This window comes from Notolepis coatsorum (genome assembly GCF_963971535.1).
Source record: "Notolepis coatsorum genome assembly, chromosome: 4".
NCBI lineage: Eukaryota > Metazoa > Chordata > Actinopteri > Aulopiformes > Paralepididae > Notolepis > Notolepis coatsorum.
In genome coordinates, this window is record NC_140168.1 from 128,869,500 (window position 1) to 128,893,964 (window position 24,465).

General features: G+C 49.4%; 1 protein-coding gene across 1 annotated transcript in view; it reads left to right on the forward strand.

Annotated features, from left to right (window-relative positions):
* Window positions 1–24,465, forward strand: part of rem2 (RAS (RAD and GEM)-like GTP binding 2) — a gene marked incomplete at its 3' end in the record, with an annotated part of 149,988 nt that overhangs the window by 39,169 nt on the left and 86,354 nt on the right. The window contains 1 exon segment of the mRNA XM_084312688.1: window positions 12,863–12,936. Coding sequence (XP_084168814.1) covers window positions 12,863–12,936 — 74 coding nt within the window.

Genomic DNA, 24,465 nt, shown 5'->3' on the forward strand with positions numbered 1-24,465 from the left:
TTTCAGGCTGTTTTACTTGGTCATGATGGGAGGAGTCATGGTGGGAGGAGTCATGATGGGAGGAGTCATGGTGGGAGGAGTCATTATGGGATGAGTCATTGTGGGAGGAGTCATGATGGAGGAGCTGTTATACTTTGTAATGATGGGAGGAGTCATGATGGGATGAGTCATGGTGGGAGGAGTCATGACGGAGGAGCTGTTATACTTGATCTTGATGGGAGGAGTCATGATGGGAGGAGTCATGGTGGGAGGAGTCATGGCGGGAGGAGTCATGGTGGGAGGAGTCATGATGGGAGGAGTCATGGTGGGATGAGTCATGATGGGAGGAGGCATGGTGGGAGGAGTCATGATAGGATGAGTCATGATGGGAGGAGTCATGGTGGGAGGAGTCATGATGGGCTGAGCTGTTTTACTTGGTCATGGTGGGAGGAGTCATGATAGGATGAGTCATGATGGGAGGAGTCATGGTGGGAGGAGTCATGATGGGATGAGTCATGATGGGAGGAGCTGTTTTACTTGGTCATGATGGGAGGAGTCATGATGGGAGGAGTCATGGTGGAGGAGGGATTTCCATTTCAAATATTCTGTATTTCACAAGAAATAAATGCCCAGTTTGAGAACCGCACAATCAACTCACAAACTCACACTGTTACGAAGGATCAGATTAAACCGAATATATATATATTTATTTATTGATATATATTGAATAGTATTTGTATATCGTTTGATATCCCTTGTATATTCCTTGTACATATACACGGAATATCCCTTTAGCCTACTATAGCCCATAATAGTTCATTCTCTTATTGGACAAAAGGACCAGGCGCCAGGGGACCAGCCCCTGGCGTCAAGTTCAAAGGTACCGACGAGACATGTCCGTACTAGCCCCGACTCCGCTCAGGGATACGGCTACCGAAATGAGAGTGGCACTATTTGTTCACCGTGCATATAAATATGGCGCAAGTAAATGTAGAAGACCCTTAGTCCTTTACCCTTCTTCCAACTTAGTAACAGAACGTGAAGCCTCACCCACGATACCACGTGCGGTGTAGTATGGCCTGTTTGGCCTTAGAATAGCATCGAGACTTCGTGCGAATTAATAGCTGAATTGTCAGAGTTTGGCACTGTACCGTCGAGTGCGACGTATTTCTATTAAGTAATAATAGTCTATCGTGTATGGTGCATCGTGCGGTTAGAGTTCTAAAGTGACCAGCATCTCCAACGCTTCCTCGTGTTATCTAGAGTCTTAACCAGGCTGGGCCGACCACATGGCGCTTTCATCCGAGGAGATCTAGGCGAGGACCGAGGGACATGTACACTGGATTACCTACCCGACGACTGCTGAGCCCTATGCGGCTGGAATATATATTTGCTTTGGTACTGTGATTTGTGGAGCGGATAATCGCCGACGCCTGTGAGTGTTGGATTTACCCCCGAGAGGAGTCAAGTTGAGTCGGCGCTCAGAGAGACTGAGGTCGCCTAGCTTCTTCTTCATTGTGGAGCTACAGCCTACAAGAGAACCAAGGTGTATTCATCTGCGGATCAAGAGTCTACTGCACTGTCTTCTGTACTTGAAGTCTCCCTAGATATCGTTGACCAGACGGTCTACTACCGACGGCTCTCCTACCCCGCCTACCGGCTTACAACCGGGAGGACCCCTTCCAGAACATCCCGCTATATCATTAAGTGTACCATAGATCTAATTCCCTAAGAGCCAGGTTGTATACTTGCTTCCTGCGTAACCAGAGATTGGACATTCAGTGTTGATTTGCCTACGAGTACTCATTTGCCTTACAAGTGCATTCAAATCATAAATGTAATAGTAAATATCATATGTACCTTTTGCTATATTAAATATTTGATTATTACCTTTGTCTGGAACCGATTTCATTGTGGGAAAGTGTTCATCATATTTAGATATCGTGTACTGTATGGCCAGTAGTTAAAGTACATAAAGCGGTAGTGGTTTAATGATACCATACTTATCAATACAGTCAGGGAATTGTACCCCTCAGTTACAATTGGTCCTTCGAGCCGGAGGGTAATTAGTGTAATATTAATATAGTGGTATTAATATTGAAATGGCCTATGATGAACACTCCACGAAACGGTCCTCCTAAAGTAGAACGCCCGCAGCGTAGACGGCAGCCACCTCAGTACTTAGAGGATTACGCCGCCAGTATACTACCTAGCCTTCTACAAACGGTAAACGCGGTAAAAGTAGAAAGTAAAATTATGTCCGACCCTATCAACCAGGATACCCCGACCACAGAGGCCCTAGTGGGTTCTAATGTAACTGACCAAGCTCACGGTGGGGACCAGGAGGGAACTGACACGACTTTACCCCCCGCCAAGACCGAAGAAGTAGTCCCCCAAGAGCTCCGGGAGGAAGACAACCCTCCAGAGATGGAACTCTGCACGGAACAAGATGAGGAGAGCGCCGAGGAGATAGAGCTCCAGGACTCCCCGCAGGGGAACGCATCCCCAACGAGTACTGCCAGGAGCGGATCACCTCAACCAGCGTCTTCCCCCAGCGAGGCGGACCAGATGCTGGCACAGGCGTTCCTCGCCAGCCTAGCAGCCTCTACGGAGCGCGATCGACTCCAAGCACAGACGCTTAGCGAGCGCGAACAACTCCAAGCACAGACGCTTAGCGAGCGCGAACAACTCCAAGCACAGATGCTTAGCGAGCGCGAACATTCTACCATTGAAAGAGAACGCCTCCAAGCGCAGCAACGGAGCGACGAAGAGCGCATACGTCTGGAGATGAGACGCCTTCAGGCGGAAGAGAATATGGCAAGAGACCGGGCCGACACCCAGCGTGCCGCTGCCGGTGCCCAAAGAGAAGCAGATCTCACCAAGCGCCAAGCCGAGCGCGACAGACTACAAGCGCAGCTAATGGAGCAGCTGATCACCAGGGCAACACCCCCTCCCTCCACAAGGGGTTCCAGGGCCTCGTCAAGACACGATTAAGCGACCCTGAGCCCGACCACCAGAGAGAGTCTATACCCCCCTCCGAACTCCTTCCCCGACTGGTCCCAGTGAGACCCAGCTACAAGGAAGGAACGGCGTACACCGCGGAGAGGCTAAATAGACGACTACAGGATCTAGATGACCTGACAGAGGAAGAAGAGGGAGAAGAGGAGAGTCAAGCCCGACAGCAGCACATTACTCCACAGGACCAGGAGGTCCAGTACAGCCCAGGCTATACCCCCGCGGCTCTGCGCTACAGACCCCCGACTCTATTCACGGGTGAGCATGACGCACGACCAGTCCCGAGGAATAGTACCTGGACCAGCGGGCCATGGTACCCTGCCGGTACCAGCCCACCGAGAGGCGTAAGAGGAGACTCGCCCAGGAGGCCTCTCTTCCAACGCTCACCGATGTGCCAGCCATCCACGGCGTCATACATTGGCACACCGACGTTTCCAGACTTCACCCATGAGAACCGAGCACAGTACACGGAGCTACGGATGTGCTTAGAGACAATGATGGTGGATGTAGCTGATGAACGCCACAAGTATGCTATCCTATTGAAGCACCTGAAAGTGCCCAGAGCGCACAACATAGCGCTGGCCTATGCCACCTCCACTACCCCATACACAGCGGCTCTAGCAGCACTAGACCAAAGATATGGACGTATATGGGATTACGTAATACAAGAGATAAGGCATATTGACCGCCTACCCCCAGCAACAGACAATCGCTCACTAGACGACCTGTCTATCAAAGTACAATCCCTGGTAGGGATGCTGGGGGCGCAACGAGAAAAGGGTATGCACGAACTATACGCAAACTCGAACGTCGAGAGGATTTTAGAGAAGCTGCCGCCCGCCCGACAGGAGCGCTTCAGGCGGCAAAGAGACCACCGTGATCCTAACGGTCCCGAGCCATCCCTCCTAGACCTAGCCGACTTCCTGGCGAGAGAAGTCAGCAGCCTACGGTTGGATACGTTCGTGCGGAGCACACCAAGCTCCAGAGAGGGACCTAGGAGAGCAAACGATGGCCGAAGATCGGTGACTGTCATGCACCAATCAGAATCAGTACCGAGCAGCAAGAACCACAGTACCCCCTCGATGAAAGAGAAGTGGAAGATGGTGTGCCCGTCCTGCGAAAAGGAACACTGGTTGTCACAATGTGACCTGTTCAAGAAGATGACCGCTGAAGAAGTGAGTCAATGGATAAAGTCCAACAGGCGCTGTTACCGATGTGCGCGCAGTCACATGGCAGCCGAGTGCCGCCTCAAGAAGAGGTGTAGTCGGTGTGACGGAGCCCACCTAGATGTCCTACACGACAGTAACAGAAGAAAGCCTGCACCATCCAGCAGCACAAAGGCAAGTGTTATGTACATTGACCCCGCTGGCAGCAGCGGCGCCCAGGTGCTCTTAAAGGTGGTCCGCGTAACACTGAGTTACCAAGATAAGGTCATGGACACTTACGCCGTCCTTGATGACGGGTCAGAGAAGACCCTTCTCCTCGCGTCCGCTGCGGCCCAGCTGGGGCTGCGGGGGAGCGAGAACCAGATGACGATTCGGACAATAAGAAGAGATCTAAAGACAATAAAGGGCGAGAATGTCTCCTTCACTATCGCAGCAAGCGGGCAGCCAGAGAGACGGTATAGGATTACTAATGCTTTCACCAGCCAAGAAATAGGACTATCGCAGTACACCTACCCCATCGCCAAGCTGATGGATAAATATGTGCACCTGCGTCAACTCCCTATCCCGCTCATAGACGGTGCCACCCCGACCCTGCTGATAGGCTCCGACCATGCAGACCTCATAGTCCCGATAGACCGGGTCCATACAGGACCCAGAGGTTGTCCTGCAGCAGTCGAGACCCACCTAGGATGGACATTACAAGGCCCCCTCGCCAAGTCTCTTAACCGAACAGCAGCCACTAGCTGCCTCCACTCCAGAGCGACAGAAGAAGACACCACACTCCTGCAGCATGTCGAGAGGCTATGGACACTAGAGACAATGCCCTTTAAGAACGAAAAGAAAGACATTCGTTCTAAGGAAGATATTTACGCTATAGCCCTCCTCGAGCAAGGGACAAAGAGAGTCACAGTCAACGGAGTGATGAGATACGCAACTCCACTCCTGAGGCGAGAGGGAATGCCCACCTTTCACGCCACAAAAGAGGCGACGGAGCGGTATCTATTGAACACAGAGCGGCGCCTAGCCAAAGACCCCGCTCAAGAGGCTGTGTACCGCGCTGAGATTAACAAGCTAATCACAGCGGGACACATAAAGAAAATTGACATTAAAGAGGCCGATCAGACGACCGAATCATGGTACGTGCCGCACCACAAGGTCCACCACAACGGCAAGGATCGTATTGTGTTTAACTGCAGCTACCAGATCGGATCACAAAATCTGAATAAAGAGCTCTTGCCCGGCCCAACACTCGGCCCCTCTCTACTAGGCGTGCTACTACGCTTCCGCCAGGACAAGGTGGCTATCAGCGGCGACATCAAAGGGATGTTCCTGCAGGTGAGACTAGTGGAGGAGGACAAGCCCCTGCTGCGGTTCCTATGGAGAGAGAGGATCGGAGATGAGCACCCAGCCATCTATCAATGGGAAGTCCTCCCTTTCGGAACCACATGCAGCCCATGCTGTGCTACGTTTGCACTACAAAAACACGTCGCAGAGGACCCAGCAGCAGATGAAGAGGTCCGACAAAGTGTGACAAATAGTTTCTACGTGGACAACTGTTTACAAAGCGTCTCGACGCCAGAAGAAGCCGAGGCTCTTCTACTCAAGCTCCGCGCCTCCCTGATCAAAGGCGGCTTTGATCTCAGGCAGTGGGCCAGCAGCGACCCGCAAGTACTGCGCAGCCTCTCCCCCGAGGACAAGGCAGCGAGCAGCGACACCTGGATGGCGACCATCCCAGGAGAAGCCCAAGAAATGACACTAGGACTAGTCTGGCGCTTCAAAACAGACTCGCTCCATTATAGACACAAACCCCTGACCAAGGAGCAGGGAAGGTCAACGGCAATACCGACCACCAGACGGAGTGTATACAGAACACTCGCCAGACAATATGACCCGTTGGGATGTATTCTACCTTACACCACCAGGGCAAAGATGATTGTAAGAGCGCTATGGGACAAGGACCAGGGCTGGGACGATCCCATACCCGAACACCTTGCATCCACATGGAGAGAGTGGGAGACGGAACTCCGCTCACTCCCAGGTGTTAATATACGCCGCAGCTACTTCCCACCCACAGTGAGGCCAGAGACATGCAAGATGGACCTGCACGTATTCAGCGACGCCTCCGGAGTAGCCTACGGTTCGGTGGCCTACTTGCGTGCCCGAGAGGAGGGAGGAGAAATACACACTGCTTTCATCCTGGCTCGCTCAAGAATAGCCCCACGAAAGCAACAATCTATCCCGCGTCTAGAGCTCTGCGCAGCCCTAGCAGGAGCGCAGCTCGCCACGTTAATCCAACGTGAACTCACCATCCCGGTGCAAAGAACAATCTTGTGGTCAGACTCCACGACCGTACTCACATGGATCCGGTCTGATTCGTGCAGATACAAGGTCTTCGTGGGAGTCAGAGTCACCGAGATTCAAGAGTTAACAGAAGTAGCGAGCTGGAGGTATGTGGACACCAAACACAACCCAGCTGACGTCATCACCCGGGGAATGTCCCTGGATGACCTCACCCGTCACAACCTCTACAGTGACGGACCAGAGTTTCTCAAGCTCCCCGAAGAAGAGTGGCCTACACCCACCCCACGGGAGGCGAGTAAAGAGGAGGCCGAAAACAAGAAACCTATGTTCTGTGGATTGAACACACTCGTCTCCACAGACCCCGACATAGACGATTGCCTCACCCTACAGAGTGCGCAGCTAAAGACATTTCTGTGGCACCACCCAGAGGTTCAGCCCACGACTGACATTTCAGCAGCTGACTACGAAGAAGCAGAACTTCTTCTACTACAACGAGCCCAGAGAGACTCGTTCCCCGATGAGCTAGCCTGTCTACAGGGAGCAAAGCCCGTCCCATCAGACAGCAGACTGCTCCACCTAGCCCCCGAGAGCGACGCCCATAGTCTCATCAGAGTGGGTGGTCGTCTGCGGAGCACCCCAGACTTACCGGATGACGTCAAGTACCCGATAGTCTTGAACAGCCGACACAAGGTCACAGAGCTGTATATAAAGAAAGGAAGAGGAACCGAGAAGCGGTGGGGTATTGTATTCAAATGCATGACCACCAGAGCGATACATATCGAACTCCTTCCAACCATGAGCACAGACTCATTCCTTATGGCCTTCCGAAGATTCACATCACGGAAAGGAAAACCGTCTACATTATTGTCTGATCACGGGACAAACTTCAAAGGCGGAGAAAGAGAGCTGAGAGAGAGCTTCCAAGCTATGGGCCCAGAACTTAAGACCCACCTCGCTCCATCCCAGATTGACTTCCAGTTTAATCCCCCGAACGCACCTCACTTCGGTGGAACCTGGGAACGAGAAGTACGTTCCATCAAGACAGCCCTGTACGCCGTGCTTGGGGCCCAGACCGTGGCGGAAGAAGTCTTAATGACAGTCCTCACGGAGATCGAGGGAGTATTGAACTCAAAGCCCCTCGGTTACGTCTCAAGTGATGTAGCAGATGTCGACCCAGTCACCCCCAACACACTCTTGATGGAGCGGCTGGACCCCGCGCTACCCCAGACAATGTACAGGCCTGAAGAAGCGAACGGCCGAAGAATGTGGAGGTACAGTCAAGTATTGGCTGACAAGTTTTGGAACAGCTTCCTACTCCACTACCTACCGTCTCTACAGACCCGCCAGAAATGGGTGAAAGAGAGAGACAATTTGACAGAAGGAACAGTCGTCATGATTATCGACCAGTCACTACCCCGAGCTATGTGGCCGGCTGGCCGCGTAAGCAAAGTGATCACCGGTGCCGATGGAAAGGTCCGAGCAGCTGAAGTGCTCGTCCAAGGGCGGACCTACACCCGACCCGTGGCGAGGCTAATAGAACTGCCAAGGCTCCCCGATACTATCGATGACGACCATGACCCCATGACTTTGTGAACTGACTGACCCTCACAGCGGACATTGAGTAGTGGACAGTGCGGTTAATCTGTCTCTGCTTAGCTAATTAGGTGGGACTAATTAGGGGGCGGCTGTTACGAAGGATCAGATTAAACCGAATATATATATTTATTTATTGATATATATTGAATAGTATTTGTATATCGTTTGATATCCCTTGTATATTCCTTGTACATATACACGGAATATCCCTTTAGCCTACTATAGCCCATAATAGTTCATTCTCTTATTGGACAAAAGGACCAGGCGCCAGGGGACCAGCCCCTGGCGTCAAGTTCAAAGGTACCGACGAGACATGTCCGTACTAGCCCCGACTCCGCTCAGGGATACGGCTACCGAAATGAGAGTGGCACTATTTGTTCACCGTGCATATAAATATGGCGCAAGTAAATGTAGAAGACCCTTAGTCCTTTTACGCTATAGCCCTCCTCGAGCAAGGGACAAAGAGAGTCACAGTCAACGGAGTGATGAGATACGCAACTCCACTCCTGAGGCGAGAGGGAATGCCCACCTTTCACGCCACAAAAGAGGCGACGGAGCGGTATCTATTGAACACAGAGCGGCGCCTAGCCAAAGACCCCGCTCAAGAGGCTGTGTACCGCGCTGAGATTAACAAGCTAATCACAGCGGGACACATAAAGAAAATTGACATTAAAGAGGCCGATCAGACGACCGAATCATGGTACGTGCCGCACCACAAGGTCCACCACAACGGCAAGGATCGTATTGTGTTTAACTGCAGCTACCAGATCGGATCACAAAATCTGAATAAAGAGCTCTTGCCCGGCCCAACACTCGGCCCCTCTCTACTAGGCGTGCTACTACGCTTCCGCCAGGACAAGGTGGCTATCAGCGGCGACATCAAAGGGATGTTCCTGCAGGTGAGACTAGTGGAGGAGGACAAGCCCCTGCTGCGGTTCCTATGGAGAGAGAGGATCGGAGATGAGCACCCAGCCATCTATCAATGGGAAGTCCTCCCTTTCGGAACCACATGCAGCCCATGCTGTGCTACGTTTGCACTACAAAAACACGTCGCAGAGGACCCAGCAGCAGATGAAGAGGTCCGACAAAGTGTGACAAATAGTTTCTACGTGGACAACTGTTTACAAAGCGTCTCGACGCCAGAAGAAGCCGAGGCTCTTCTACTCAAGCTCCGCGCCTCCCTGATCAAAGGCGGCTTTGATCTCAGGCAGTGGGCCAGCAGCGACCCGCAAGTACTGCGCAGCCTCTCCCCCGAGGACAAGGCAGCGAGCAGCGACACCTGGATGGCGACCATCCCAGGAGAAGCCCAAGAAATGACACTAGGACTAGTCTGGCGCTTCAAAACAGACTCGCTCCATTATAGACACAAACCCCTGACCAAGGAGCAGGGAAGGTCAACGGCAATACCGACCACCAGACGGAGTGTATACAGAACACTCGCCAGACAATATGACCCGTTGGGATGTATTCTACCTTACACCACCAGGGCAAAGATGATTGTAAGAGCGCTATGGGACAAGGACCAGGGCTGGGACGATCCCATACCCGAACACCTTGCATCCACATGGAGAGAGTGGGAGACGGAACTCCGCTCACTCCCAGGTGTTAATATACGCCGCAGCTACTTCCCACCCACAGTGAGGCCAGAGACATGCAAGATGGACCTGCACGTATTCAGCGACGCCTCCGGAGTAGCCTACGGTTCGGTGGCCTACTTGCGTGCCCGAGAGGAGGGAGGAGAAATACACACTGCTTTCATCCTGGCTCGCTCAAGAATAGCCCCACGAAAGCAACAATCTATCCCGCGTCTAGAGCTCTGCGCAGCCCTAGCAGGAGCGCAGCTCGCCACGTTAATCCAACGTGAACTCACCATCCCGGTGCAAAGAACAATCTTGTGGTCAGATTCCACGACCGTACTCACATGGATCCGGTCTGATTCGTGCAGATACAAGGTCTTCGTGGGAGTCAGAGTCACCGAGATTCAAGAGTTAACAGAAGTAGCGAGCTGGAGGTATGTGGACACCAAACACAACCCAGCTGACGTCATCACCCGGGGAATGTCCCTGGATGACCTCACCCGTCACAACCTCTACAGTGACGGACCAGAGTTTCTCAAGCTCCCCGAAGAAGAGTGGCCTACACCCACCCCACGGGAGGCGAGTAAAGAGGAGGCCGAAAACAAGAAACCTATGTTCTGTGGATTGAACACACTCGTCTCCACAGACCCCGACATAGACGATTGCCTCACCCTACAGAGTGCGCAGCTAAAGACATTTCTGTGGCACCACCCAGAGGTTCAGCCCACGACTGACATTTCAGCAGCTGACTATATAAAGAAAGGAAGAGGAACCGAGAAGCGGTGGGGTATTGTATTCAAATGCATGACCACCAGAGCGATACATATCGAACTCCTTCCAACCATGAGCACAGACTCATTCCTTATGGCCTTCCGAAGATTCACATCACGGAAAGGAAAACCGTCTACATTATTGTCTGATCACGGGACAAACTTCAAAGGCGGAGAAAGAGAGCTGAGAGAGAGCTTCCAAGCTATGGGCCCAGAACTTAAGACCCACCTCGCTCCATCCCAGATTGACTTCCAGTTTAATCCCCCGAACGCACCTCACTTCGGTGGAACCTGGGAACGAGAAGTACGTTCCATCAAGACAGCCCTGTATGCCGTGCTTGGGGCCCAGACCGTGGCGGAAGAAGTCTTAATGACAGTCCTCACGGAGATCGAGGGAGTATTGAACTCAAAGCCCCTCGGTTACGTCTCAAGTGATGTAGCAGATGTCGACCCAGTCACCCCCAACACACTCTTGATGGAGCGGCTGGACCCCGCGCTACCCCAGACAATGTACAGGCCTGAAGAAGCGAACGGCCGAAGAATGTGGAGGTACAGTCAAGTATTGGCTGACAAGTTTTGGAACAGCTTCCTACTCCACTACCTACCGTCTCTACAGACCCGCCAGAAATGGGTGAAAGAGAGAGACAATTTGACAGAAGGAACAGTCGTCATGATTATCGACCAGTCACTACCCCGAGCTATGTGGCCGGCTGGCCGCGTAAGCAAAGTGATCACCGGTGCCGATGGAAAGGTCCGAGCAGCTGAAGTGCTCGTCCAAGGGCGGACCTACACCCGACCCGTGGCGAGGCTAATAGAACTGCCAAGGCTCCCCGATACTATCGATGACGACCATGACCCCATGACTTTGTGAACTGACTGACCCTCACAGCGGACATTGAGTAGTGGACAGTGCGGTTAATCTGTCTCTGCTTAGCTAATTAGGTGGGACTAATTAGGGGGCGGCTGTTACGAAGGATCAGATTAAACCGAATATATATATTTATTTATTGATATATATTGAATAGTATTTGTATATCGTTTGATATCCCTTGTATATTCCTTGTACATATACACGGAATATCCCTTTAGCCTACTATAGCCCATAATAGTTCATTCTCTTATTGGACAAAAGGACCAGGCGCCAGGGGACCAGCCCCTGGCGTCAAGTTCAAAGGTACCGACGAGACATGTCCGTACTAGCCCCGACTCCGCTCAGGGATACGGCTACCGAAATGAGAGTGGCACTATTTGTTCACCGTGCATATAAATATGGCGCAAGTAAATGTAGAAGACCCTTAGTCCTTTACCCTTCTTCCAACTTAGTAACAGAACGTGAAGCCTCACCCACGATACCACGTGCGGTGTAGTATGTCCTGTTTGGCCTTAGAATAGCATCGAGACTTCGTGCGAATTAATAGCTGAATTGTCAGAGTTTGGCACTGTACCGTCGAGTGCGACGTATTTCTATTAAGTAATAATAGTCTATCGTGTATGGTGCATCGTGCGGTTAGAGTTCTAAAGTGACCAGCATCTCCAACGCTTCCTCGTGTTATCTAGAGTCTTAACCAGGCTGGGCCGACCACATGGCGCTTTCATCCGAGGAGATCTAGGCGAGGACCGAGGGACATGTACACTGGATTACCTACCCGACGACTGCTGAGCCCTATGCGGCTGGAATATATATTTGCTTTGGTACTGTGATTTGTGGAGCGGATAATCGCCGACGCCTGTGAGTGTTGGATTTACCCCCGAGAGGAGTCAAGTTGAGTCGGCGCTCAGAGAGACTGAGGTCGCCTAGCTTCTTCTTCATTGTGGAGCTACAGCCTACAAGAGAACCAAGGTGTATTCATCTGCGGATCAAAAGTCTACTGCACTGTCTTCTGTACTTGAAGTCTCCCTAGATATCGTTGACCAGACGGTCTACTACCGACGGCTCTCCTACCCCCCCTACCGGCTTACAACCGGGAGGACCCCTTCCAGAACATCCCGCTATATCATTAAGTGTACCATAGATCTAATTCCCTAAGAGCCAGGTTGTATACTTGCTTCCTGCGTAACCAGAGATTGGACATTCAGTGTTGATTTGCCTACGAGTACTCATTTGCCTTACAAGTGCATTCAAATCATAAATGTAATAGTAAATATCATATGTACCTTTTGCTATATTAAATATTTGATTATTACCTTTGTCTGGAACCGATTTCATTGTGGGAAAGTGTTCATCATATTTAGATATCGTGTACTGTATGGCCAGTAGTTAAAGTACATAAAGCGGTAGTGGTTTAATGATACCATACTTATCAATACAGTCAGGGAATTGTACCCCTCAGTTACACACACTGTTGGTTGTTAGAAGGCTTTCATGTGTCAAAGCGTGGATGTGTGTTTGTGTGTATATGTGTGTGTGTGTGTGTGATTATGCGTATGTGGGTGATTTACAGCGTGTGTTCATTTCCAGGTGAAGGCTACGAGCGCACAGTGACGGTGGACGATGAAGACAGTAAAATCATCATCTACGACAACCCTAGACAGGTGAGTCATCGTCAGCAGGGCTAGATGAGAGTCTTCATCAGAGACTGAGAGAGTCTTCATCAGAGATTGAGAGAGAGTCTTTATCAGAGACTGAGAGACGACCTAGAGAGAGATAGTCTTCATCAGAGACTGAGAGAGAGTCTTTAACAGAGACTGAGAGAGTATGTAATAGAGACTGAGAGAGTCTTTATCAGAGACTGAGAGAGAGTCTTTAACAGAGACTGAGAGAGTCTATCAGAGACTGAGAGAGAGAGTCTTTATCAGAGACTGAGAGAGAGTTTTTATCAGAGACTGAGATAGAGTCTTCATCAGAGACTGAGAGAATCTTTATCAGAGACTGAGAGAGAGTCTTTAACAGAGACTGAGAGAGTCTATCAGAGACTGAGAGAGAGTCTTTAACAGAGACTGAGCGAGAGTCTTCATCAGAGATTGAGAGATAGTCTTTATTAGAGACTGAGAGAGAGTCTTTATTAGAGACTGATAGAGTCTTTATCAGTGACTGAGAGAGAGTCTTCATCAGAGACTGAGATAGTCTTTAACAGAGACTGAGAGAGTCTTCATCAGAGACTGAGATAGTCTTTAACAGAGACTGAGAGAGTATTTATCAGAGACTGACATAGTCTTTATCAGAGACTGAGAGAGTCTTTATCAGAGACTGAGATAGAATCTTTATCAGAGACTGAGAGAGTCTTTATCAGAGACTGAGATAGTCTTCATCAGAGACTGAGAGATAGTCTTTATCAGAGACTGAGAGAGAGTCTTTATCAGAGACTGAGAGAGAGTCTTTATCAGAGATTGAGAGAGTCTTTATCAGAGACTGAGAGAGAGTCTTTAACAGAGACTGAGATAGTCTTTATCAGAGACTGTGATAGTCTTTATCAGAGACTGAGAGAGAGTCTTTATCAGAGACTGAGAGAGTCTTTATCAGAGACTGAGAGAGACTTTATCAGAGACTGAGAGAGAGTCTTTATCATAGACTGAGAGAGTCTTTATCAGAGACTGAGAGATAGTCTTTATCAGAGACTGAGAGAGTATTTATCAGAGACTGAGATATAATCTTTATCAGAGACTGAGAGAGAGTCTTTATCAGAGACGGAGAGAGTCTTTATCAGAGACTGAGAGAGAGTATTTATCAGAGACTGAGAGAGTCTTTATCAGAGACTGAGAGAGTCTTTATCAGAGATTGAGAGAGTCTTTAACAGAGACTGAGAGAGAGTCTTCATCAGAGACTGAGAAAGTCTTTATTAGAGACTGAGATAGTCTTTATCAGAGAGTGAGAGAGAGTCTTTATTGGAGACTGAGAGAGTCTTTATCAGATACTGAGAGGGAGACTTTATCAGAGACTGAGAGAGTCTTCATCAGAGACAGATAGTCTTTATCAGATACTGAGAGAGAGTCTTTATCAGAGACTGAGAGAGTCTTTATCAGAGACTGAGAGAGAGTCTTTATCAGATACTGAGAGATAGTCTTCATCAGAGACTGAGAAAGTCTTTATTAGAGACTGAGATAGTCTTTATCAGAGAGTGAGAGAGATTATTTATCGGATACTGAGCGAGTCTTTATCAGATACTGAGAGAGAGACTTTATCAGAGACTGAGAGAGTCTTCATCAGAGATAGAGAGTCTTTATCAGAGACTGAGAGAGTCTTTATCAGAGACTGAGAGAGTCTTTATCAGAGACTGAGAGAGAGTCTTTATCAGAGACTGAGAGAGAGTCTTTATCAGAGACTGAGAGAGTCTTTAACAGAGACTGAGAGAGAGTCTTTATCAGAGACTGAGAGAGAGTCTTTATCAGAGACTGAGAGAGACTTTATCAGAGACTGAGAGAGTCTTTATCAGAGACTGAGAGAGAGTCTTTATCAGAGACTGAGAGAGTCTTTATCAGAGACTGAGAGAGAGTCTTTATCAGAGACTGAGAGAGAGTCTTTATCAGAGACTGAGAGAGTCTTTATTAGAGACTGAGAGAGTCTTTATCAGAGACTGAGAGAGTCTTCATCAGAGACTGAGAGTCTTTATCAGAGACTGAGAGAGAGTCTTTATCAGAGACTGAGAGGGTCTTTATCAGAGACTGAGAGAGTCTTTATCAGAGGCTGAGAGAGAGTCTTTATCAGAGGCTGAGAGAGTTTTTTTATCAGAGACTGAGATATAATCTTTATCAGAGACTGAGAGAGAGTCTTTATCAGAGACTGAGAGAGTCTTTATCAGATACTGAGATAGAGTATTTATCAGAGACTGAGAGAGTCTTTATCAGATACTGAGAGAGTCTTTATCAGAGACTGAGAGAGAGTCTTTAACAGAGACTGAGAGAGAGTCTTCATCAGAGACTGAGAAAGTCTTTATTAGAGACTGAGAAAGTCTTTATCAGAGACTGAGAGAGTCTTTATCGGAGACTGAGAGAGTCTTTATCAGAGACTGAGAGAGAAACTGTATCAGAGACTGAGAGAGTCTTCATCAGAGACAGAGAGTATTTATCAGAGACTGAGAGAGTCTTTATCAGAGACTGAGAGAGTCTTTATCAGAGACTGAGAGAGTCTTTATCAGAGACTGAGAGAGAGTCTTTATCAGAGACTGAGAGAGTCTTTATCAGAGACTGAGAGTCTTTATCAGAGACTGAGAGAGTCTTTATCAGAGACTGAGAGAGTCTTTATCAGAGACTGAGAGAGAGTCTTTATCAGAAACTGAGAAAGAGTCTTTATCAGAGACTGAGAGAGTATTTATCAGAGACTGAGAGAGAGTCTTTAACAGAGACTTAGAGAGTCTTTATTAGAGACTGAGAGAGAGCCTTTATAAGAGACTGAGAGAGTCTTTATCAGAGACTGAGAGTCTTTATCAGAGACTGAGAGAGAGTCTTTATCAGAGACTGCGAGAGTCTTTATCAGAGACTGAGAGAGTCTTTATCAGAGGCTGAGAGAGAGTCTTTATCAGAGACAGCTGGTGAGAAGGCTCTCTGGGACACGTGACTCCAAGGACATTATGTGAAATCAAAAAGCATTCAGTCATAACCGTCTATTAATAATAGCGTGGTACTTTGAAAGACCCGTTCGGGGGGGTGGGGGGGGGGGGATTCCCTTCCTCCCATCCATCCCTTTCCAGATGTCTTCTGTGTTGGTGGCATCAATGGCGGCTGAAACCTATCCACACAACCACCAGGAAACTTGATTCTCGTTTTTAGCCCTTCCACTCCTTCAGCTTCTCTCGCTCCCTCCTTCTCTCCATCTCTTCCTCCTTCTCTCTCTCCTTCTCTTCCTCCTTCTCTCTTCCTCCTTATCTCCCTCTCTTCCTCCTCCTCTCCCTCTCTTCCTCCTTCTCTCCTTATCTTGCTCCTTCTCTCCCTCTCTTCCTCCTTCTCTCTCGCTCCCTCTCTTCCTCCTTCTCTATCTCTCTCCCTCTCTCCCTCTCTTCCTCCTTCTCTCTCTCTTCCTCCTTCTCTCCCTCTCTTCCTCCTTCTCTCTCTCTTCCTCCTTCTATCTCTCCTTCTCTCCCTCTCTTCCTCCTTCTCTATCTCTCCCTCTCGTCCTCCTTCTCCCTCTATTCCTCCTTCTCTCTCTCTTCCTCCTTCTCCATCTCTCTCCCTCTCTCCCCTCTCTCTCTCTCTCTCTCTCTCTCTCTCTCTCTCTCTCTCTCTCTCTCTCTCTCTCTCTCTCTCTCTCTCTCTCTCTCTCTCTCTCTTCCTCCTTCTCTCTCTCTATCTTCCTCCTTCTCTCTCTCTCTCTTTCTCTGAAATGCTTGACAGACACACACACACACACACACACACACACACACACACACACACACACACACACACACACACACACACACACACACACACACACACACACACACACACATACACACACTACCCAAGGACGTGAGGCAGAAGACTGGTGTAATGAACTAATCTGCTGTCCTAAAATAACCAGGAGGCTTGACCCCCGACCTGGAGGCCCCACGTGTCCTGTCAGTGGCTCTTTGACACATCCATCACTCAAACAGCCAATCAGCATTTTCCCTGAGGAGAAGGTGGAACTGAGGTAACAGATGGCCATAGGGGCTTTTCCTACAGGCCACTCACACCTGAGTTTACTGCAGGCTTTGTGTGTGTGTGGGTGTGTGGGTGTGTGTGTGTGTGTGTGTGTGTGTGTGTGTGTGTGTGTGTGTGTGTGTGTGTGTGTGTGTGTGTGTGTGTGTGTGTGTGTGTGTGTGTGTGTGTGTGTGTGTGTGTGTGTGTGTGTGTGTGTGTGTGTGTGTGTGTGTGTGTGTGTGTGTGTGTGTGTGTGTGTGTGTGTGTGTGTGTGTCGCGCTGTGTGTGTGTCGCGCTGTGTGTGTGTCGCGCTGTGTGTGTGTGTGTGTGTGTGTGTGTGTGTCGCGCTGTGTGTGTGTGTGTGTGTGTGTGTGTGTGTGTGTGTGTGTGTGTGTGTGTGTGTGTGTGTGTGTGGCTGTGTGTGTGTGTGTGTCAAGCATGGAGCACTGCTGCTGGTCTGCTAACCAGTACAGCGAGAGCACTGTGAGATTTGAAGCTGTTTGCCTTTAACACTATGATCGCCGTGGACGAGTTTACACGTCATTCCTCCCCAACGCTCTGGACCCAGCTGCCTCTGCATGTTAGACAGGCCCCCACTCTGCATGTTAGACAGGCCCCCACTCTGCATGTTAGACAGGTCCCCACTCTGCATGTTAGGTCCCACTCTGCATGTTAGACATGCCCCCACTCTGCATGTTAGGCAGGCCTCCACTCTGCATGTTAGGCAGGACACACTCACGCCTCAAAACACATTTATTTTCTTTGGCTTCTGGTTTTGACACAGCTTGAGATACCTGCCTTTTTATGTGACATATTGTATATGTTTTATTGTGTGCTTATTATCTCTCTGTAAAAATATGTTGTGTGACTTGTACAGCACTTTGGTAAACATGCTTTACAAATAAAGTGGAGTGGATTGGACGATTGGATTGGATTGGATTGGATTTTATTGGATTGGATTGGATTGGATTGCTCTAGCAGAGCCAGAAACAGTTGACTCCCTTCTACAAAAAAATATCAGACCTTTCATTGCACCTTTCAGCACCTTCAGAATAAACCCCATAGTGGCGACCAGGAGAGCCTTATTATAGAGCTCTCAGCCCAGGAGAGCCTTATTATAGAGCTCCCAGCCCAGGAGAGCCTTATTATAGAGCTCTCAGCCCAGGAGAGCCTTATTATAGAGCTCCCAGCCCAGGAGAGCCTTATTATAGAGCTCTCAGCCCAGGAGAGCCTTATTATAGAGCTCCCAGCCCAGGAGAGCCTAATTATAGAGCTCCCAGCCCAGGATAGCATGATTATAGAGCTCCCAGCCCATGAGAGCCTGATTATAGAGCTCCCAGCCCAGGAGAGCCTGATTATAGAGCTCCCAGCCCATGAGAGCCTGATTATAGAGCTCTCAGCCCAGGAGAGACTGATTATAGAGCTTTCAGCCCAGGAGAGCCTGATTATAGAGCTATCAGCCCAGGAGAGCCTGATTATAGAGCTCCCAGCCCATGAGAGCCTGATTATAGAGCTCTCAGCCCAGGAGAGACTGATTATAGAGCTTTCAGCCCAGGAGAGCCTGATTATAGAGCTTTCAGCCCAGGAGAGCCTGATTATAGAGCTATCAGCCCAGGATAGACTGATTATAGAGCTCTCAGCCCAGGAGAGATGATTATAGAGCTCTCAGCCCAGGAGATACTGATTATAGAGCTCTCAGCCCAGGAGAGCCTGATTATAGAGCTCTCAGCCCAGGATAGATGATTATAGAGCTCTCAGCCCAGGAGATACTGATTATAGAGCTCTCAGCGCCACAAACATCCCCAGCATCAACAGACCTATCACTGATCACTGTCGAAGACTTCTCCATGTGCTATTCACCTGTGGCGGACGCTATGACTCTCATTAAAAGGGCTGAACATCCAGCTCTTCACAGACTCCGCCGCCTCCATCGCAGGGTCGCTGGTTCTCCTCCACTTGGCCAACAGAACTCAGGGAAACCCCGGCTAGCGCAAGGTCATCAGCCCCTAATCTCCCCCATGCAGCAGCTCTTTGGGGGGACAACTGGTCTCAAAAATCCATCCATTACCACAGTCGTCCACACCATCAATACGCTACCCCCACTCATAGAAGGGTCCTCCCTCCTCCTCAGCCCCCCACCCTTCTTCCCAGTTCAACCCGTCTTGCCATCTGTGCATTTAATTAATTCAGATCCCATATGGTACATGATTAAATACAGCAAAACAATCAATATACCCTCCCCACTAAACAACATCGACCACCAAACTCTAGCCGAGATCCCCTCTTGCTCATGGATAGAGGGCTTGGCACTTCACCCCACTGGTCACCCATCCAGATCCACGGCATTAGGTCTCCAAGCATCTTGGTTAAGGACACCACCCTTTCAGGCATCCTCTGGCAGGAACTACCTACGCCTCCAGGAACTACCTACGCCTCCAGGAACAACCTACACCTCCAGGAGCTACCTACGCCTCCAGGAACTACCTACTCCTTCAGGAACTACCTACGCCTCCAGGAGCTACCTACGCCTCCAGGAGCTACCTACGCCTCCAGGAACTACCTACGCCTTCAGGAACTACCTACGCCTCCAGGAACTACCTACGCCTAGGGATGGGTACCAAATTCTGTACTTTGAGGTACCGAACCGAAACACGTCGGTACTACCGAGTATCGAATCAAGTCAGATACCAAAATAAAAATAAAAATAAAAAATTACTTTTTTCTTTTTTTACTTTTTTTATTTTTTTTTACTTTTTTCTTTTCATGTCAACATTCACACGCACAATATATGCTTACCTAGGATTTGACTTGATTCAACAACAAAGCAGTCGGAGCAATGACGAGTCGAAAACTGTCGAAATTGTAGTTATTTGAAGTTTGGATTTTTTTTTTTTTACTGAGGTAGGTCAATTACATTTCTTGGGACTAAATTACCGAAAAAAGGTACCGTTGGGTACCGGTATCGGTTCAAATGTGAAAGGTACCCATCCCTACCTACGCCTCCAGGCCAGTGCCACCTGCAGGATCAGCTGACCTGCCGTACACACGTCAAATCAGCCACTATAACGTCACTCCATAAACCCATCATCATCATCCTCTTTGCTGTCAGTTGATAACTAAAAGCTCAGACCCGTGGAAAGCTTTGTCAAGTGTGAGATGTTGGTTTTGTGCTGATTGGATGAAGGCATGGGCCTGTGCTCATTTAGTGACGTCTAGAGGACTCTCCACGTCTGTGTGTGTTTGTAATGTTTGTAATGTTTAGGATGTTAAGGGATATTCCACACTTGAATGATGGAACAAACTGACATTGGATTGTGTTGAATATCCAAGGCGATGCAGGCTAGTCGGCAATATGTCTGCAGTGCTTTGAGGTCAGTCATGTTTGTCACAGAGGCGGCCAGTTTCTGTGAGGTCAGCTTGCACAATGCTTGTTCTGTGTGAATGTGTGAGTACGTGTTTGTGTGTGTGTGTGTGTGTGCGTGCGTGCGTGCGTGTGTGTGTGTGAGCACCGGCCAGATGGCCTCAGTAATATTGTGTCCTTACTCCTTAGGGGGGGTGTTGTCTTTGCACAGAGACAGAGAGAGTGAAAAAGATGTAGAGAGAGAGATGTAGAGAGAGAGAGGAGAGAGAGAGAGGTGTAGAGAGAGAGGTGTAGAGGGAGAGAGAGATGTAGAGAGAGAGGTGTAGAGAGAGAAAGAGGAGATAGAGAGGTGTATAGAGAGAGGTGTAGAGAGAGAGAGGGGAGAGAGGTGTAGAGAGAGAAAGGTGTAGAGAGAGATGTAGAGAGAGGTGTAGAGAGAGAGGAGAGAGAGAGAGAGGTGTAGAGAGAGATGTAGAGAGAGATGTGTAGATAGAGAGAGGAGAGATAAAGGTGTAGAGAGAGAGATGTAGAGAGAGATGTAGAGAGAGATGTAGAGAGAGATGTAGAGAGAGAGGAGAGATGTAGAGAGAGAGGATAGATGTAGAGAGAGAGGAGAGATGTAGAGAGAGAGAGATGTAGAGAGAGAGAGATGTAGAGAGAGAGAGAGAGAGAGAGAGAGAGAGAGAGAGAGAGAGAGAGAGAGAGAGAGAGAGAGAGAGAGAGAGAGAGAGAGAGAGAGAGAGAGAGAGAGAAAGACAGGGCGGGATCCACAAAGGGTTTGCCCGGCCTTTTCCGCAAAGCCGGTGCATATCGCTATGAAACTCTGTTTGGTATCCACAGAGGACGCGCAATGGGTGAAATGAGGTGGCAACTGCGTTCCGTCAGCATTGCTGATTGCGGTTGATTGATTGATTGATTTTATTTGACATAATAAAATACAATACACAGGTGCATACAGTATACAAATATCTCAGGATAGTGCAAGAAAGTCCTTAGACTTATTTCCATTGCGTATTTAATTGAGGTAATATTGGCGGAACATGTCCCCTTTCTATGTAAATGAGTCTCGTCCAAATCTGCTCCATATCCAAAAAGGCTGGCGCTAATTGCACCAACCAGTTAATGCTACGCACCTACCGTCTTCACAGACATGGTGGTAAATAAGCGCAAAGCCCTAAGTGCTATAAAGAGGCATCATGCCAGCGTCACAGGTGATCATGGCAGCAGTAATTGTTGACAGGCGTGACCGTGAAAGAATATTTCGAAGGAGAATATCAGTCTGGATGAAATCAAGGATGATATTGAGCAGCCACCCAGAGATCCCATGCAATGGTATTTATTATTTAAATATTGTTATTTAACGCTGTCTGCTTTCCCAATATTTCCCAATGTTATGTCAATGTTATTGATTGATTGATTTAGATTTTGCATCATGATGCAACTTTTATTTGCTACTTGTTTTATTATGTATTCATTATATAAAGCACTTTGAACTGCAATTCGTGTATGAAAGGTGCTATATAAATACGTTTATTATTATTATCATTATTGACTGCACTCACGTTCCAATTGTACCACCTTATTATGCTCCAGAATAAACTTTTCATTTATAATGTGCCGTGGGGTCCGTGAGGATTAGACGCTGGAAGCAGGCCAATGAAATGTTTATTCTCGAGTATATGATGCAGGTTCTATTATCTTAACTAAACATTAAATACAACTTGCTCACTCAAAATATTCATCAATTATAAAATATATTCACTGGCACAGTGCCTAAATTGTCAAGAGGGGTGTGTTGTTGCAGGAAAAGTTACAGTATAGTACAGTAGTAAATATGCAATAAGGACGCTCCCTTACATTTCGTCCTGTACAGCCAGAATCTATGGACGGATTTTGTTGATTGATGTTTCGTTGGAACACCAGAAAATAGATCTTATACACAGTATATGATTTGTTTGAGAAATATGCAGCTCCAGGCCAAGATGGCCTTCGCAAAGTGGTGTGATTTGCTCCAAGTCTGGCAGTGAACGCTATTATAAATGAGGCTCTAAGTGACTGACTGATGCCACCTTACATTTCGTCCTGTACTAAGTTAAGCACAATAGTATATAATATAATTATGAAACCAAATATAGGCCAGGGCTTTACAACTTAATAAAGAGATGAAATACAATTAAATGGGATATGAACTAAATTAAATACAGCACAATAGAATCGAGTACAATTATAATGACAAATGTAATTGGAATAGGACATTACAAACATAATGCAATGGCGAAAGATAGTGACAAAAACACAGGACGCAATGTGTCATGAAAATATAAATTAAGCAAGCTCTATACATTACGAGGTAAACGAAATACAATACGAAATGAACGGAATACTAATGGTGAAAATGAACGGAATACTAAATGGTGAAAAATATGTTTTGCATAACGTATTTTTCAACGTTATAGTATTCTGTTCATTTCGTATATTTCGTCAGCTGAAGGGTGCCATTTCCACCGCGCAATCCATTCTTAGTGGATCCCGCCCCCAGACAGTGAACTCCCCACCGTAGCACTGTGTTAGTCCTATAAGGGTTACGGGTCCTAAAGCTCCATCATCCCATTATCAGACCTGTCCGACCAGGTGGATCTATATTGTTTCATCCCCCTCTTTCTCTCCTTCTCTCATCCACATGTTTCATCATCCCCCTCTTTCTCTCCTTCTCTCATTTGTCTTGGTTCCCTCTCTGACTTATTACCACGCTGGCACTCGCTCATGTTTCTCTCCCGTGGCGCGCGCTGCTCTACACGTCTCTCCCGTGGCGCGCGCTGCTCTACATGTCTCTCCTGTGGCGCGCGCTGCTCTACACGTCTCTCCCGTGGCGCGCGCTGCTCTACACGTCTCTCCCGTGGCGCGGGCTGCTCTACACGTCTCTCCCGTGGCGCGGGCTGCTCTACACGTCTCTCCCGTGGCGCGGGCTGCTCTACACGTCTCTCCTGTGGCGCGGGCTGCTCTACATGTCTCTCCTGTGGCGCGCGCTGCTCTACACGTCTCTCCTGTGGCGCGCGCTGCTCTACATGTCTCTCCCGTGGCGCGGGCTGCTCTACATGTCTCTCCTGTGGCGCGCGCTGCTCTACACGTCTCTCCTGTGGCGCGCGCTGCTCTACATGTCTCTCCTGTGGCGCGGGCTGCTCTACACGTCTCTCCTGTGGCGCGCGCTGCTCTACATGTCTCTCCTGTGGCGCGCGCTGCTCTACATGTCTCTCCCGTGGCGCGCGCTGCTCTACACGTCTCTCCCCTGGCGCGGGCTGCTCTACACGTCTCTCCCGTGGCGCGGGCTGCTCTACACGTCTCTCCTGTGGCGCGGGCTGCTCTACATGTCTCTCCTGTGGCGCGCGCTGCTCTACACGTCTCTCCTGTGGCGCGCGCTGCTCTACATGTCTCTCCCGTGGCGCGGGCTGCTCTACATGTCTCTCCTGTGGCGCGCGCTGCTCTACACGTCTCTCCTGTGGCGCGCGCTGCTCTACATGTCTCTCCTGTGGCGCGGGCTGCTCTACACGTCTCTCCTGTGGCGCGCGCTGCTCTACATGTCTCTCCCGTGGCGCGCGCTGCTCTACATGTCTCTCCCGTGGCGCGCGCTGCTCTACACGTCTCTCCCCTGGCACGTGCTGCTCTACATGTCTCTCCCGTGGCGCGCGCTGCTCTACACGTCTCTCCCTTGGCACGTGCTGCTCTACATGTCTCTCCCGTGGCGCGCGCTGCTCTACACGTCTCTCCCGTGGCGCGGGCTGCTCTACATGTCTCTCCCGTGGCGCGGGCTGCTCTACATGTCTCTCCCGTGGCGCGGGCTGCTCTACATGTCTCTCCCGTGGCGCGGGCTGCTCTACATGTCTCTCCTGTGGCGCGCGCTGCTCTACACGTCTCTCCTGTGGCGCGGGCTGCTCTACACGTCTCTCCTGTGGCGCGCGCTGCTCTACACGTCTCTCCCGTGGCGCGCGCTGCTCTACATGTCTCTCGTGTGGCGCGGGCTGCTCTACATGTCTCTCCTGTGGCGCGGGCTGCTCTACATGTCTCTCCTGTGGCGCGGGCTGCTCTACATGTCTCTCCTGTGGCGCGGGCTGCTCTACATGTCTCTCCTGTGGCGCGGGCTGCTCTACATGTCTCTCCCGTGGCGCGGG